The 17,504-nt window shown below is 55.2% G+C and overlaps 1 protein-coding gene across 3 annotated transcripts in view; it reads left to right on the top strand.

The window, feature by feature from the left end:
• EVL (Enah/Vasp-like) overlaps window positions 1–17,504 on the top strand; it is a 109,444-nt gene that overhangs the window by 72,466 nt on the left and 19,474 nt on the right. For all 3 annotated transcript variants that reach the window (XM_079769029.1, XM_079769030.1, XM_079769028.1), the window contains exon 3: window positions 2,837–3,014. In XM_079769029.1, the coding sequence (XP_079625155.1) occupies window positions 2,837–3,014 (178 nt within the window). The remainder of the gene's footprint in view (window positions 1–2,836; window positions 3,015–17,504) is intronic.

Raw genomic sequence — 17,504 nt, 5'->3', positions numbered from 1 at the left:
CATGTCTTGGAGAAGTAGTTTTTGTGTTGAGATAATTAGCTATTCTATTAGCATCTCATACTCAAATACCCAATTCCTTACGTAGGTTTGGGAAGTTCTCATCAATTATTTCTTTGAATAGGCTCTCTGTTCTCTTCTCCTTCTGGGATACCCATTTTTCTAATGGAGTCAGAGCATTCTCATAGAGTTCTTAACTTTTTTAACTCTTAGTTCTTCTCTCTCTTACTCCACCTGAATCATTTCCAGATTTCTGTCTTCGAGCTCATGAGTTCTCTCTTCCATCTTGCCTGCTCTATTTCCAGTGCTCCCTAATGCAGTCTTCATCTCATTTATTGAGTTCTTCAGTTTCAGAATTTCTGTGTGGGTTCATATATATATACACACACACACACACACACACAGATATATATATATATATATATAGTTTCAATCTCTTTGGTAAAGTACTCCTTTCCATTAATTTTATTCTTGAGCTCATTGAACTGCCTTTCTGAGTTTTCTAGTATCTTGTTGAGTTTCTTCATTACTGCGTCTTGAATTCTCTGTCATTTACATATCAGTCTTCCATGACTTTGAGGTTGGTTTCTGGAGACTTGTCATTTTCTGTACACTTGGGATAGACTCTTCTTGTTCAGGTACCGTTTGATCTTAATTCAGCAGATTGATAATTAGATATCTTTCTTTTGTTTTCCAGTAGATGGTGCTGTAGAGCAAGTTTTGTTTTCTCTTACCACCGCTACTTGCACCTCCTGGTTGCCACAGGTGGTGTGGAAATTGACTCCTGGGTGACCGGGGTGGTGGGTGTTCCCACTCCGTCCAGGTTGCCTCAGTCTCAGGGCACCACCACTGTGGCAGGTGTGGGGGAGCCAGGTTCTGGAGCAGCAGCACTGACTCCTGTACTAGTGGCCTTGTAGCCCCAGGCACCATTGTGCTGTTAGGGGCATCTCCATAACGGCTCCTGCTGCTACTGTGTTCCCCAGCAGTGTGGGGGAGAAGAGGGAAAGGGAGCTGGCTTTATGGGCACCAACCCTGCTTCTGCCCTGCTTATCTTCCTCTAGGGCCTAGGCCATAGTGTGGGGGCCACCCCCTGACTCCTCCACTGCTACTGAACACAGCCGGGGCCTTGGCAGCTGCTGAACTTCACCTGCAGACACTGTCCCTGCCCTTCCTTCTGTCACACATCCACTGCAGGTTCCAGTATGTCCACCCTCAGGTGTACTGATTTGTGGGTCTCTCAGGCATGTTTTTGTGCTGAGCAGAGGAACCTTTGTTGGATTATAGAAATCTGACATGGAAATTTAAGGGGAGATACAAAGGGCTCTTCTCACTCCGCCATGATTCTGATGTGAGAAGAGTTTTTGGAAACATAAATTGATAGAGCCTTCCGAAAAATGGTTAGACAGACTGTATCAACTCAGTACACACCTGCATCCACTAGAAGACATGTCTGAAAATACTAGGTTTATTAATAACCAACAGCTAGAAACTGCACAAATGTCTATGAACAGGACAATGGATTATTTATGGCATATCAAAAGATGAAATGTACCCTGGCTGCTGTTCTCAGTGGTTAGAGCTCCTAAGCGCCAAAGGGTCACATGGTTGATTCCCAGTCAGGAAATATATCCAGGTTGTGGATTCCACCACCATCAGGGGGTGTATGTGAGGCAACCTATTGATGTTGCTCTCCCACATCAATGTTTCTCTCTTCCTACCTTCCTCTCTCTAAAATCAATGAAAAAACACATCCTTGTGTGAGGATTTTTTTAAAAAAATGAAATGTTACTAATCGATGTTTCTCTCTCTTCTTCTCTCTAAAATATAAGGCGAAATATCATGTAGCAATAAATAAGAATTAAATACTTATAAATGTAATAACATGAATGAATCTCATAGACATTATGTTGAGTGAAAGAAACAAGAGTATATATATACCATAAGAATCCACATCTGTATAGTTCAAGAACAGGTGAAAGTAACTCATGGTGATAATGGTCAGAAACGCAGTCACCCAAGCAGAGGGAACAGGGACGCAGAATAATGGCTCCAGGCCTCCCAACCCTTCGTGAGCCTGACTAGCTAAACAATCCTGTTCCACGTCTGAAGGGGGAAGGCTAGAGGTCAGGCGGACCTGGTGTGGAATCCCCTGCCTGCTGTGAGAACCTGAATGTCGGGTTCTAGCTGCTCTCTGTAGCTTTCCCTGGTGGGCCTGGCATTGAGCTGGCAGTCAGTTGATATTTCTTGCTTGATTAATAATAAAGATATTAATAATGCTTACATTGGTGTGGCACATTTTAACTTTTCCAAGTGATCCTGTTAACTACGGGCCCATTTATTAATGCAGCCCAAGTACTAGACTTCATGCAGAGGGCCCTAGAAGGCATGTCGGAATTGGAAAAGACTTTTGCCCTTCGGATCTCCGTGTCTATAAGTCTAGATGAGCTATGCATCACAGTGGGACCTTTGCAGTAATCCCATGAGGGCAGTACAGCCAGGATTACCATCCCCCTTTTATAATTGCAGAAGCTGAGCCCCGGAGAGGTGCAGTGACCACTTGGGGCGACACAGCTGGAAGGACCCAAGGAACCCGACTCCCAGCTCAGGGCTGTCCTCTGGATGTTGTGACTACACAGCATTACAGTTAAATGACGTGACCAGAGATCCTGTGGGAAAGCTGCCTGGCCATGCTCTCCCCTGCTTGTGACCCCCACCCCGCCCCCCACCTTCCTGTCCTCTGGTAGCCCCTGGGGACACACTATCCTTGCCCCATAGCCGCTCCCTCCAGCTCACTTACCTTTTATTTATTTACGCGTATTTCTCGCTCTTTTTCCTCCAGGTTGTGATCAATTATTCAATCGTGAAAGGGCTGAAGTACAATCAGGCGACACCAACCTTCCACCAGTGGCGAGACGCCCGCCAGGTCTATGGCTTGAACTTCGCCAGTAAGGAGGAGGCGACCACATTCTCCAACGCCATGCTGTTTGCCCTCAACATCATGAATTCCCAGGAAGGAGGTAAGCGGGGCTCTGCCCCAGCTGCGCCGAGCTCCTCTCCTGTTCCCAGAGCCGCCCACAGCTCTGGCTCTCGGGCGCCCTCCTTCCCACCTGCGCTGAGCTGGCTCGCAGGAACTGCTGCCTGCCTGTAGGTTTAAAGGGAGACGTATGGTGTTGACATCTCTTGCCATTGGTGAGATACAAACCTGCGCTGATGTGTTCCTAGGAGTATATGTCCAGGCCTGTGTCACGCTGGTCACCTGCTTCCAGGTTCCAGATCCAAACTCGGCAGAGGTGGGAGGGAGGGAGCAGCCATTCATTCTTTAATTCGATTATTTATGCCTAACAAACTTTTAGTAAACATTGACCAAGGGTAAGAACCTGGTAGGCAGAATATATAAGAAGTGAATAGATGAATCATAAGCTGCCAATTACGCTGTCCTGGGGTAAGTCCTCGGTAAGGTGTGAGCACAGGAAGGGAAACAACTAACTGCCCGTCTGGGCTGCCAGGGAGGCTTGGACAGGTGGCGGCATTTGAAGGATGAGAGGGTCACAAGGCAGAGGTGGGGGCGCGCCTGGGCAGAGGGAGCAGCACACACAGGGCACCCGGGCATGAAAGCTCGGGGTGTGCTAAGCAGACACTGCAGCGTTCCCAAGGCCCGGGGTGCAGGTGGAGAGGGGGTGGAAAGGAACCCAGAAAGTGGGGGGCTCATAGTGAAAGGCCCCACAACCTGAAGACTTGGATGCACTTGATATTTCTGCAGACAGTGGGTGGGTGGGGGTTGCTAGCAAAAGTTCCTAAGTAGGCAGTTAAAGCGATGAGCAAAAAAATACATGTGGCTTGTATTGGAAATTTGCAGCGTTAACTTAGAGGGAGGATGGAGGCTTCCCCGGGCGTGGGTGACTCAGTGGCCACAGGCATGGTCCTGCACTTGGCTAGAGACCTTACCTTGCTGGAGCCCGGGACCCACGGCTGGGCGTGAGCACTGGTTCTGCCGAGGGTCCCTGGGACAATGACTTCATTCTTCTGTGCTTCACTTCCTTATCTGTAAAGGGGGGGTGCTACGGGGTTATTTTTACATTTAACTGACTAGAATGTAAAGTGTTTAGCAGACTGCCTGACACATATCGACCCCCCGTGTTAGTATTGTGGGTATAATTTCTGTCGCTGCTGCTGCTGCTGCCAGAACTGGGGTGGGAAGCGGAGAGTCGTGGTATTTAGAACCTGGGGGAGCGAGCAGACATCTATTGTCCTGATTCACTGCAGCTGTGCGACCCAGTTTAAGCCCTAGGGAAGTTTGTTGTGTGTTTCTTGTTTTGTTTTGTTTTGTTTTGTTTTTTTGTAAATGAACATGTTTTGAGTATGCTTCCCATAAGTCTTACACAGAAGAGGTACTTACAGAGGTCTTTCCCGCCTTGAAGTGGCTCCAAAGTGTGGATTTTCTGCTGCGAACTTGGGGTGCGTGCTGGGGCAGCTGCTCATCCATGACGTGTGGAATGTTCAGAGCAGGGCCTGAAACATTGTAGGCACAAAATGAACAAATGCACATTAAACGTTGCCACCCAAGAGCCTTGAGCCTTGTAAAAGGAGCTGAGTTTAAGGTTCTGATCTGAACTACCTCACCTGCCCCAGGATGTGAGTTCAGCTCTGTTTTAACTATACATCTGGATACCTTGAGGGTCAAAACACAAGAAAAAGGTTTCAATTGAGTCAGACAACTAACTCTTTCAAAGCAACTGCTTGCATTAAATAAAAATCTAGTTACTTTATTAAGTTCACCATAGAATCACAAGGAAATCAGTTAATCCACCTGTTACCGTTTTCACATAAGAAACCTGTGATCCGTTATGAGGAATAACTTACTGGTGTCAGGCAGGAGCTCAGATTCAGAACCCAGACCTCCTCTGCCGGGGTGAAGGGATGTCTTTGTTGGGGGGAGTGGGTCACAGTGTGAGTGGCCTGGTCTCACACTTGCATCCTGAGTAGCAGGTGCCCGTCTGGGTCCATCGGCCGTGGCAGGTCTGCTTCTGCGCGCGGCGAGCTGCTGTGGAGGGGGCCCCGCGCCCACTGAGGGCTGTGCTGCTCCTTCGCCTGGGATAGCCGGTGGACGGTGCGTGCTCAGGTCTGAGATGGGCAGCTGAGGTTTTACACGTGTGCGCCAGGACAACCAGGAATCTTTAACAACAGCAGTTTTGCTGGCTTTTGAACTTCATCGTGTGTGCACGCCACGCAATTTCTTCCCCTCCACGCTGTGTCTCCGTGGTCGGATCCTGTGGCTGCGGGGTGGGACTCCATGGTGCGGCTGTGCCACACGGATCCAGCCTTCCTGCTCTCGGCAGTTCAGCCTTTGCGCTGGCTGCCCGCTCGCTGGCCCTCCCTCCGGTGGGGGCAGTGTGTAGTAGTGAAGAGAGCATTTGTTTGGTGGCAGCGAGAGCTTATAGTCAGCCCCTGCCCTGCCACCTGTGGCCAGGGATCATTAACCTACTTCCTCAGGGGGTTGTGAAGATTAAACTTGCAATGTTTATAGCCGTGGTCGGCAAACTGCGGCTCGCGAGCCACATGCGGCTCTTTGGCCCCTTGAGTGTGGCTCTTCCACAAAATACCACGTGCGGGCGCGCACGTTCAGTGCGATTGAAACTTCGTGGCCCATGCGCAGAAGTCAGTTTTCGGCTCTCCAAAGAAATTTCAATCGTTGTGCTGTTGATATTTGGCTCTGTTGACTAATGAGTTTGCCGACCACTACTGGTTTACAGAGCCCTTGGCGTGCCGTGCCTGGCAGAGGGGCTGGGGCGAGGACACCGTTCCTCCCCGTCCACATCCAAAGAAGCAACATGGTGAGGCGGAAGCACGCACCTCGGAGCCTGGGTGTCGTGGTGCCGAGGACGCCTCCCACCTCCCCTGCCCCGCTGCCCTCTGTGCCTCCCTTCTGATACCAGAGGGTGGGTTCCCCAAGGTGAAGGGCTCCGTCTCTCAGACTGCCCCGCCTACTTCGGACGCCAGCAGGGACCCAGGCTGTCAGTCACCTGTGCTTCTGACCACCGTGCTGTAAATCAGAGGTTCCCACACCACGCCCCCCGGGGGTTCAGTTTATTTACTAGAGCTTTATACAGAGCTCAGGAAGACCTTTTACTCACTAGGTCACTGGTTTATTGTAAAGGATGTAACCGGAACAGCCAGATGGGCCAGACGCGTGGGGCTAGGTGTGGGGGAGGGGCGCGAGCATCGTGCCTCTGTTGCTCCACTCCACACTCAGAGCACATCTGCTCTTCCACTGATAAGCAGTGTGACTCTGAGCAAGTCCCTTCGTGTGTAAAGCAGATAGGATCGGGCACTGAGGGTTGGAGGATTACCTGACACAATACCTGTGTGGGCACCTCATCGCTGTTGTGTCCAGCTGTTTCCTTCGGCTGCCCCACCCTGCCTGTGCTTTTTCCCAGATCCAGTACTTTGTTCCCAGGTCCAGTAGTCATCCGCGACACTGCTTTAGTGATCCGAAAACTTCTCGCCTGGTTATAGGCCGGCTCCATTGTCCAGGAGAGCAGGGCCAAACTGATGGGATCCAGCCACCTGCTGGGAGAAAATTTCTAAGAAAACCTTCATCCTCAAAGCCCCTGCTGCGGGGGAGACGATAGTTGAGGCCCAGGTGAGGCTGAGGAGTGGGGGCGGGGAAGGAGCCTCGGGCGTCAGGAAACAGCACCTACATTTTGCAGATGACAAAGCTAAGCCCGCTGAGGGCAGTACCTGTACAGGGTCACACAGCAAGTTGGGCAGAGCTGGGGCCTGCACCTCTGGTTTCTCCCTCCAGCCCAGGAGGCTCAGGTTTGACACCCACTCCTTCCTACGAAAGCCTTTTCCCCGGACCTGGGCTGCTGTGAGGCTGTAGGAGGAGAACTGAGGACAGGAAGCCAGTATTCAGGAGGCCTGAGTTCTCACTAATGAAATCCAGGCAGATCCTCCCCGTGGGTGGAGCCACCTGCCCTTGCGGCTAAGTTTCCGCAGAGTTCTCGCCTCAGGAGCCAGGATATCCTTCAGCTCACGCTCCCACGGCCTCCCCTGCCTTACTGTCAGCTCAGGACAGAGGGGGCGACCCCAGACCAAAACAGGTTTTCTGTCTCAGCTCCCACTAAGATTACCCCAAGAAACTCTTCCCAGGTCAGAAGGTCCAACACCCCCTAATCATCACAATCACAGATACTCCCAGGAGGTGGCGGGAGTGACAAGGGGAGCTGGCCACGCTTCATGCTGTGACTGAGCCTGAGCATATCAGGGAGAGGGGAGAGAAAGCCCGAGAGCCCCCCACGGCGTATAGTAGGCCGTCCGCTCAGACCACCGGGGCCTGGGCCCAGGGACACATCCATCCAGTAGGCTGAGCGGGGAGGGGCGCTGGGGTACGTGTCCCAGCACCCGGACTTCTGAGGCAGGACTGGCCCGTGGGACAGTAGCATAGACTTCATTCACAGGGTCGAAGTCGGGAGCCACCCGGCTGTTGCAGATGGGCTGTCTAACCTTGCACAGGACCCTCTCCAAGCCTCAGTTTCCCGTCTGTAAAACGACGTGGTGATGTTTATCTCCAGTGAGGTCATGGTGTACGCAGAGCGCAGGTTGATGGCGGGAGCTCTGAAGACGCGCTGACCAGGCAGCCTGTGCCTGGAAATGAGGAGTTCAAGCCTCTGGTGCGCAGGCTCAGTGCGCCGTGTGGATTTCCTTCAGAGGCCTTAGCTGGGCCCGCGGTTAGATGTGGGAGCCTCCGGTGCCGAGGCAGGTGTTGGGGGGCTGGGCAGGACTGGAGCAGAAGCAGAACAGTCAACGGCACCTTCGTTTCGAGTTTGGGGTTGAATGCAGTGAATTTCAAACTGGTCATGTTGAGGAGTTCCGAGGGGCCTCTCCCTGACGCAGCTGGAGTGGTTCCACTCTTACCGCTCAGGCTCTGGGCTCGGCTCTGAGAGAAAGGAAAAGGGGGAGCACCTGGTAGCTTAGTGGAATGCACGTGGGGTGGATTAAAACACGGTGAAGCGCTTGTTTTCATCAGCCTCGGGGTTTAACAGTACAGCCTCCCTTAGTTGGCTTGCTTGTGATAACATCGTGGCTGTATTTCAGGATGTGACTGTCCTGAGACTGGGTGGTGAGTGTTTCCCACCTTTTCCTGGGTCCCTGTGCTAACCCCCGTCCAGGTCAGCGTCAGTGCGAGCCAGGGGAGGCCCAGGCAGGACTCCTGCCCAGGCAGCCGCTTCCTCACCCTGTTCCCCTCAGAGGTCAGAGTCGGGCTGAATTCTGCTTCTCATAAACCTTTTATGAACGTTTTTCTCCTAAAGATGAAGACATTCTGGGCTGTCTTACTCCCCTCAGGTACAGGAAGGAGGCCCAGCTCGGGCTCCTGGAAGCCCAAGGAGCTGCCCCTTCCCGGCCTTGCTCCTGACTGCCCTCTGCTGGCCGCTCCTGAGTGCCAGGCGCCTGGGTCTGGCGCAGCCTCTGCTCAGATTCACCTTGGGTCAGGCAGGCCCTCGCTCCCTTCCTGGCCAGGTCTCACAGGGCACGGCCACTTAGCAGGAAGCCCCCTGCGCCGTCCCTCTCACCTCCCCCCACACCTTCAGGCCCCGCCCCTGCTCTCAGAACCTGCTCCTCGGTGAAGCCTTTGCAGCCACGTGGCAGGACCCGCTCCCCGCACCCCGTGGGGCTTTACCTGTGCTCCATCATGACAGTTAGCACCACTTGGCGTGTCCTCTTCTTCCAGCATTGAACCCAGTCAGGTCTCAGGTTCTCCGAACCAATGCTCTGTCGAGCCTGGGAGCTCTTGCCACATCCACAGGGCTGTACACCTCAGCCCCACACTCCCATGCCTCCCCCCAAAGGGTTGGAGCAGGACCCTGCCTGGCAGCCTCTCTCCCCTCTTCAGTCTGTCCTCCCTGCTGGCACTTCCAGGGTGACCTCTCTAAAGAACAGGATCACTCCCACCAGGCCCCTTCGCAGCCGGGCTCTTGCTCACTGCAGTTCCCCCCCCCACACACACACACACACACACACACCTCACTTGGTGCTGAGCCATGCCCGACGGGGTCATGCTCCCTGCTCTGGGCGCCCTGCCCTCTGCTGCCCACCTGCCCTCACTCTGAACGCTGTGTCCCACTGGATTGGACTCATGGTTTGCTTCCTAGACTGTGAGCCCTCAAGGGCAGGCGCCCTGAAGAAGGGCTGTTGCATCCTAGGTGTTTGGTGAGTGGAGGGCTCGCCATTTGCTCCCGCATCTGTTTTGTGTGTTCGCAAGCCTGGCGCTTCCTGCCATCACACCGTCCTCTGAAGACCACGGCGACCTTCCTGAAGCAGCAGCACTCTCAAGCCTGAAACTGGGCGCAAGGTGAGGGGTGCTATCTGTGATTGAGGGACATGGCACATAGAATTGTCTCACACAGAAATCGCACCCGTCACCTTGGCCCAACTCGCACCACCCCTGACGACGGAGCGCGCCTGCCCAGCCGGCAGCCCGGTGTCCACGGACCTGCAGTTGCTGTGGCCCTGAGGTGCGTGTACATCAGACATGAACTCAGACCTCAGTTCAAGTACAGCTTGGCAGGGTGTGCCCTTGGACAAGTCACTTCTTCCAGAAACTCCACTTCTCCATCTGTGCAATGGGTTAGTCATACCTGCCTCACAGGGTGGTTGTGAGGGTGGCAGGAGATGATGCTTGTGAAGGTTCTTGGTCAGCTGTCAATGACTGTAGCTACCAGAAGTTACTCTTTTCTTCAATATTTGAAAAGTTAACCACACCAGCTCCTGGGGCGATGCTGCAGCCTGTGCTTTGGGCCACGGGGTGAGGAAAGCAGGGCTTGGCCTGAGCCTGCAGGGTTGAGAGCAGGTGGGGAGGACCGGATGGTAAGGGGGATTCTGGTGGAACAAGCAGATCTTGGTGGTTTGGGGGTCCCAGAAGAGGCTCTGCCTGACCCTTGGGGTCTCCCTCTGCACATTGGTGGGACTTTGTATCCCTCCTGGGGACTCCCAACTTCTGAACACCCTGCTGCCGCCATTGCCTTCCTTTAAAGGAAGTGTGTTTGTACTTCCCTCCTGGAGAAGTACCTCCTTCCACAGCCCGCGATTCTCTCCCTGACACTAACGGAAGATGTCCTCGGGGCTTTTAGTTTTCCATAGGTGAGCCTGGGCACCACGCCCGGTCAGGCCGAGATAGCAAATGGTTCCCACGGAATGCTGCCTCGCCAGGCCTGCCTAATGAGCCTTGGGTTGGGCACAGTGAGCAGCTATGGGCAACCCAGGTGACTGACAAAATGACACAGAGTCGGGGGCAGATGACAGGGCGCCAGGCCCATGCTCCAGGCCATGGCACACAGCAGCTGTGAAACCTGGAGCAAGCCATTTCACCACCCCGAGCCCTAGTTTCCTCATCTTTAAAATGAACCTAATAGCCACCTACAAAGCTGTGAGGCTGAGATGACAAACTAGATGGGAACATGGTTTCTAAGCTGTCAGCACTAAGAAAGCAGGCTGCTGCTGGAGCACCCAGTCCCGAGACACTTTCCTAGCCTCTCACCCCTCTACACAGCGAGTCATGACTGGGTGGACGAAGCGGTGACACCCTCAGGGCTAACTCCCATGCTCCTTAAGAAAAGGTACAGGTCTTGCCCTGGTGAGTATGGCTCAGTTGGTTGGAGCAGCGCCCCATGCACTGAAAGGTTGCTAGATCAATTCCCAGTCAGGTTACATACCCAGCAGCCTGCCTTTCTTATGTCTGGGGTGTGTGTGTGTGTGCGCGCGCGTGTGTGTGTGTGGCCTAAAGTGACCCCCAGTCTCCTGAGCCCTTGAAAGTCTTGTGTCGTAAAAACTCATGCAGATTTTATTTTCTACTCTATGAATATTTCCCTGTTTTGAATTATTTACCATTCATTGTAGAAGGGTGGTCAGCATTCTCCCTGTTTCTCCACATACCCCCAGAGCCCACCAAGCTGTTGGGGTGCGCACCCCTGGGTTGGAAGGGCCATTCCAGTTCAGGAGTAGCGTCAGGGAGTGCACGGGCCGCTAGCAGAGCAGGCGTGGCCAGCCTCATTAACAGCATGTTCTTGGAGATCTGTTCTGGGAATACCTTCCCTCCATTGGAGTAAAAATTGGGAGTGAGTACTTGTTGAAGAAACAAATACATTTCATTAACAAACTCATAGGCTCATGGTATGAGAAAAGGCCCTGTGGTCATATCAGCCAAGACCCTCATCTTAGAGGTGGAGAAACTGGCTGGGAACGTCGGACCCGGAGAAACGGGGTTCAAACCCAGCCAGCCGCCTGGTTTCAGTGGCACTTGTTCCTCCTGACCCCTTTTGCACACACTGACGTTGAAATGTCATCACTCCCCTCCTGGGCGTCCAGCTCCGCCGGGGTCTGAGCCTTGCTGGTGGGCACTGCCCACCTGGGAGGGCAGGAGAGTCTGTGATCCCATCCAGCACAGCTTCTCTGGTGGGACTGATGGAGAATGAACACAGATCTGCTGAGCCCCGTCCCAGGTCTGGTAACAACTTCACTTTCAGTTTCTCCAGCGCTTTCCTCCTGACATGTCCCTGTGCCGCTCCTGGAAGCAAAGTGGCCCATTGCTGGCGGGCAGGTCTCAAGTTGGATGTCTGCCCACTGGGTACGACACTGAGGCCTCTCCTTTGGGAGTTTTCACAACAGAACCCACGGTAGAGGTGGCCCCACAGAGACAGAGGGAGCTATTGTGACAGCATGGGATTGAGGCTGCAGGCCCTGGTCTGGTTCTGGCTATATCTTTCACTAATTTGACGCAGGCAACTTTTTCATCTCTCTGGGCATCCGTGGCCCAGTGGGGTAATGATGGCCACTGCTGGCCTCTTCGTGCGGTGTGTTATGAGAATTTCATTGACAACATTTACTATGAAATGCTAACCACTCAGAACTACCTAGCAGGTATTGTGGAGTTGGACTGTATCCACTCTAGGCTGATCAGTGTGCCATTGATCCACACACCAAGACAAGTGGTGCTTTTGTTAATTTTCAGACAAGAAACAGAGTTAGAGAGGTTCAGTCACCTGCCCAAGGTCAGAGAGTAAGTGACAGAGCCAGGACTCCATTTAGCTCTAAGGGGCTTCAGGTCCACGGGCTCAGAACAGTGCCTGAGCCTGGTGAGCAGTCAGTAGGTGGTGGGCGCTGCTGCTGCCAGCATCTGATGCTTCCTCTCCAGCACGGCCCAGGGGGTGGAGGGGCATGGATTACGTCCCAGAGAGGGAAAGTGACCCGCTGCCCGAGGTGCAGAGCCCACTAGAATCGATGTGCTAATTGTCTGGGGAAGGATTTGGATAGGCAGGGCCCGTGTGAGCCCTGAGTCGGGAGAGGAGATGCCAGCCTTCAGATGGCCTTCCTAGGCAGTGAGTGGGGGCTCCCCAAATTCCTTTGAAATCCAGCGTTGTGCCTTAGAGACTCATTCGTGTTTTGCACTTTTGCATTTTAGTCCAGGGAGGTGAAGAGGGAGCAGTCAGTATCCACGAGGGAAGACTGTAAGGGAGATGGTGTCTGGCCCCGGCAGGTCGCTAGTGGGGACACAGGGCTGGAGGCAGTGCGGGGGTTGGGGAGGGGGGGGACCTAGGCCAGGCAAGTCAGAGTGTAGGAGGCCTCAGGTCCCAAAGCAGGATTTCCCAGGGGAACCAGCAGGAACCACTGGTTTCCTGGCTGGGGAACAGCATGGAGGAGCTAAGCTTTCTGTTTCACTTGAAAGCAGGGGCTCAAAGGCACGAGCCTGGGGCAGAGAGACCAGGTGGGGGCTGTCGAAGACCCCCAGTAGGAGAGCACGCGTCTGGGATCTAGGCAGGGCAGCGAAGGTGACCTGAGGACAGTGTGGGAGAAACAGCATTTTCTGCTGTTTCTGGCCCCTCTGGGGACAAGTGGGGGGCGGAGAGCAGGAGAAACCTCAGTGATGAGAAGCAGCCATTGCTTTTGTGCGAAGGGGCCGACGTGGTTTCGGACAGGGAGAGTTGGAGGCGGTGCCGAGTTTGGGCATGTCCCACAGACATTCTCTGCGCACTTTGTGCCAGGCCCTGAGCAGGGGGCTGGGGTCCAGAGCAGGGTAAGGCCTGGGCTTCCCTCTCAAGGAGCTCACGGTTCAGGGGGGTGACCAGCAGCTCCATGTGGGCAGTGAGTGCAATCCTTAGGACAGAGCAGGGGGGTGGGAGAGGGCCCGGGAGTGCTCCAGGCGGACAGAAGCCCAGCCTGGACCCGAGTTACTCCTGTGGGTCTGCCAGTTAGGGAAGCGCAGATGAGCTCCCTGCAGGTCTGGTGACAGTAAGGCGTGATGGCAGGTTGAGGGATCCATTTCCTGTGGGCCTTGGAGCTGGTCAGGCTGGTAAAAAAAAAAAACAAAAAACAGGGTTCACTGGAGCAGGTTAGGATAGCAGCCTGTACGATGGTGAGGAAAGGTAGGCCAAGGAACAGCCAGCAGGGACGCCTGGATGGCCCGGGGTTCTTCCTTTGGCCGGTCACCTGTTCCCTTTGGCTCCGCGCCCACCTGTCTCATCCCATCGCCCACAGGGGACCCGAGGAGAGCCGTGGCAGGAGGTTTTCTCTGGCAGACCCTCCCCCGGGCTCCCTGGAATCGGGTAGACAGGAGGGTTCTGATAGGTTAGCTGGGAAGCCGCATTAAAGATTGAAGCGTGAAGCCCATCTGACGGGCGCCCGAGGATCGGTTTCCCACTGCCGGAGCCAGGCAGCTGAGGAAGGAGAGGTAAGTGGCCAGGATGCGAGGAGCGCGCCTCCCGGACTGCGCCCAGGGGCCTGGCCGTATGGTCAGCAGGGAGTGGACCTTCCACTGCTTCTGCCTCTGCCACTGCGACTGCACCGTGCTTTGCAGAGTGAACTGTAGGTGACGGCGCCTCCCTCCTTCCTGCTCCCCGGGCCCCTCCTTCGCCCAGCTGTTGGGGTTGGGGTGGGAGTGGGGGGAGGGTAACGCACTCTGGACCTCCGGGCCGAGTACCTGCCATTGACCCATAGAGGGCTTGGACGCTGTTTGCACGCAGGCCTTGCAGGAGGGGCGGGCAGAAGCAGCAGCGTGCAGACTGGGCGTCGGGACATGCGGGCACTTGTCCCAGACGCAGGTGGCCTTGGGCGAGTCACTCGCCCTCTCCGAGCCTCAGTTTCCCCATCTATAAATAGGTCTGATAGGCCCTGCCCTGGATAGTTGAGCAGATTAATCCAAAAATGATGTGCAGGAGCTTTTCACACAGTCAGGGTGTGGCAGGTTTTTATTGCTCTTCGTTCTGTTTGAGATTCTTTGAAAGGCTTGTGTGTCCTGAAATGAGCTTATTGGGAAAGGGAGAAACACTGTTTTACTAGGAAGCTCACTGGCCTGACAGAGCCTGAGGGGGACCACGCAGGCTGGTGGCCATGTCCCAGCCTAGAAGCTGGGAGACCTGGGTTCCAGCTGCTCCCCACAGCGTTTAGGATGTGTTCCTCCCTCAGGATCCTCTGTACAAGGGGAGGTTCGGGGAGGGAGTGCTGCTCGCTGGCCCTGGGGTGGCACAGCGGCCTCCTGCCGCCCTTGTCCCAGGGAAAGGACTTTCCTCTAGCCACCGGTAGGCGCTCTGGCTGTGGCCTTGGGCTTTAGTCCCTCTGGATTGAGTCTCTGCCTCTGCACATGCTGACCTCCCAGGCCCACAGGTCATGCAGACACGGGCCCTGGAGACACAGCTGAAGCCATCGGTCACCCTGGGGTTGCACCGACACTGGTGGCCCGGGGCAGGGGGGGGGGGTGTTGGGGGAGATCTCCTGCAGCGTTGCAGTGGGTGATGCATCAGCTGACTCTGCTGGTCTGAGCGAACAGGCTGCTTCCCACTTTAGCCCACTGCGAGCCTGCACTCAGTAACTCAGTAGTAAGGACCGGGCAGAGAGGGCACTAAAAACACCTGGGTGACGTAAACAAGCAAGGAAACTGGTGTTCAACAAGGGAGGCAGTTGGAGTTTGTCTGCTGCTGAGCTGGGGGGGGGTGGGGGGGAGGGGGGTGCTGGGCACAGTGTGCTGGGGTGGACACAGCCCTGGACTGGGTGACATTCGTCCTGGGCACTGGTCCCAGCTCTGCCATCAATTCCTGTGTGGCCTTGGCAAGGTGACTCTGATTTGTAGGCCCAGATCACAGGCTCCATTCCCGCATGGTCACTTGCTTGCTTGGCAGCAGGAACCTGGAAACGAGAGAAGACGTGCTAGGTAATTGGCCTGGGAAGGCTGCCTCCCCCCATGTCACAGTGTGGCTGTAAGTCAGTCCAAAATGGAGGGGCCTTCCTGATAAAGGAGAGGAGCCAGCCAGAGAGATGGCAGAGGGGGGAGGGGCGCCACGGGGCTTGGGCCTCTGCCCAGCCCCGACCAGGTGGCTGTCGTGTGCTGGCCAGAAATCCCATCGAGCCTCACGGAGCAGGTGCTGGATCCTTTGTCTAGGAACTCCTGCGAGCTCAGGTTCCGTCCCTTCAGGAGGCCCAGGGGATGCCTTTCCTATGGAGGCTAACTCGAAACCTGGCCGTCCCTCTGTCCCAGAGGAGCCGGGGGCCGGTGTCCCCGCGCCTCATAAATGTTAATGGGTAGGCAGAAGGAGGGCCTTTCTCAGGAGGAGGTGTCAGCAGTGGCTTGGCGCGTCTGCCCACTGCAGGCTGTGCCCTGCGCCAGCCAGCCTCACAGGGCTGGGGTCCCAGAGGGCTCTTCCCCCTGTGGGGACGCTGCCATTTGTCTTTAGTATATGGTAGTGCGTCCTTCACTTGCCTGATGTGGAAGTTGAAAAGAGGAAAGCAATCCCACAACCCAGAGATAGCCACTGTTACCATTCTGGTACATTTTCTTCTTTGTCCCTTCACACTGTCACCCAATGGCCTTGGTTCCGTCCTTCTCGTTTTAATAGGAAACTGGGGCCCAGAGAGGGGCTCCCCATAATTATTTGTGGCAGAACGCCAGCAAAAACTGGGGTCTCCTGGCTCCAAGTTCCCTCTGCGGGGGGGTCTGTATAAACTGGAACAGTCCCGAAGAGGCCAGCCAGGAATGGGGAAGGACTGGGAACGGGAGTGAGGGGCAGCAGAGGTCTGGAGGGGGCACAAGCACTGTTCTCGCTGTCCAGCGGCCACCAAGCCACCACCACTGGAAAGACTGACCGTCTGCCAGGTCCCGCAGGGACCGCTGGGAGCAGTGCTAGCGAGGTGGGTCTCAGCGCACTGGGAGGAAGCCACCGGCGGCTAGAACCGCCCTCCCCGGGACACCTCTGTGATCAATCCCATCACACCTTCAGCCCCCCGCACAGAGGCCAGACCTGGGCAGCCCGAGAGCCTGGGACAGGCACTCGTTCGCACACACCTCACCCAAGCGCTCTGGGGACGGAGCGTCAGGGCAGGGACAGGCGGGGCAGCCTCAGGCGGACCCACAGCCTCACTTTCCAGAGGTCAGCAAGGGGCTGAGAGGCTGTGCTCCTGCCCGCCCCACCCCTCCCTCTCCCACGTGGTTCTTGTGCTCAGCTCTTCCTGATCCTCTGAAGGACCCTAGCTACCCCCATACACACACACCTCTCTGCCCACCCTTCCTTCCTCTGGAGGGGAAGTCCAGCATGTGCTTCACGTGCCCTGGGGTCACACGGGCACTGGCTTTAGAGCCTCTGTTCTGGGCCTGGAGCTGGTTCCACTGGTGATTTACGTCCCCAGCTTTCCAGCTTCTCGTGGAGAAAATGGATATGAGTGAGGATTCGATGAGGCTCCTCCGTAAACTGCCCAGTAAACTTGAGTTCTCTCTTCCCTTCCCCTTCCCACTGTATGTTCTCTCTTCCCTTCCCCTTCCCACTGTATGTTCTCTCTTCCCTTCCCACTGTATGTTCCAAGTGCCTCCTCCGCTGGCCTGCAGTGTCTCACCTGCTCTCACGTCCCGAGGCTTATGGGCACAGTCCCAGCCCAGCCAGTTTCCAGCGGCGAGAAGAGAGCTGTACAGATGTCACCTGCTCTCGTCTCCACAGTTGGCTGGAGATGCGCAGACCATTTGCCCAGGGCCCAGTCATTTATTTTCAACAAATATTGATTGAGTATTGACCAGAGGCCAAGAACTCTGTGGGGAACCTGGAGAACAGAACAGTTCTCTCCCTGGAGCGAAAAAGTCAGACTATGTGGAGGTGTACAGGCTGTGTCCTGGGACGAGGGCCCAGCGCTGGCAGAGTCCCTGCGCGGCGAGCGTGACCTGGGCCCGCCTGTTCCCTGCCTGCCCCAGCTCTGCAGCGTTCTCCTGGAGCCCAGCCTCATCGGCTCTCCCCGCCCCTCTCTGTTAGACAAGGGCAGCTTTCCTGGGTGTGATCATCCCTCATGGTGGGATCCTGTGTCAGATCATGTCAGAGTCAGGTATGGAAGCCTTTAGAAAGGGTGCCTGAGCTCATTACCACCTGCTCACAGGTGAGAAACTGAGGGGTGCCTCCCCAGGCCTCAGGGCGGTGCAAGGAGGAACACACCGCTGACCAACGCAGAGATGACTTCAGACCTCCTGGCCCCACTGCCTCCTTCCG

The sequence above is a fragment of the Cnephaeus nilssonii genome (genome assembly GCF_951640355.1).
Source record: "Cnephaeus nilssonii genome assembly, chromosome: 4".
Taxonomy (NCBI): Eukaryota; Metazoa; Chordata; class Mammalia; order Chiroptera; family Vespertilionidae; genus Cnephaeus; species Cnephaeus nilssonii.
The sequence above is the reverse complement of the archived record's forward strand: the minus strand, read 5'-3'. Positions and strand labels throughout refer to the sequence as shown.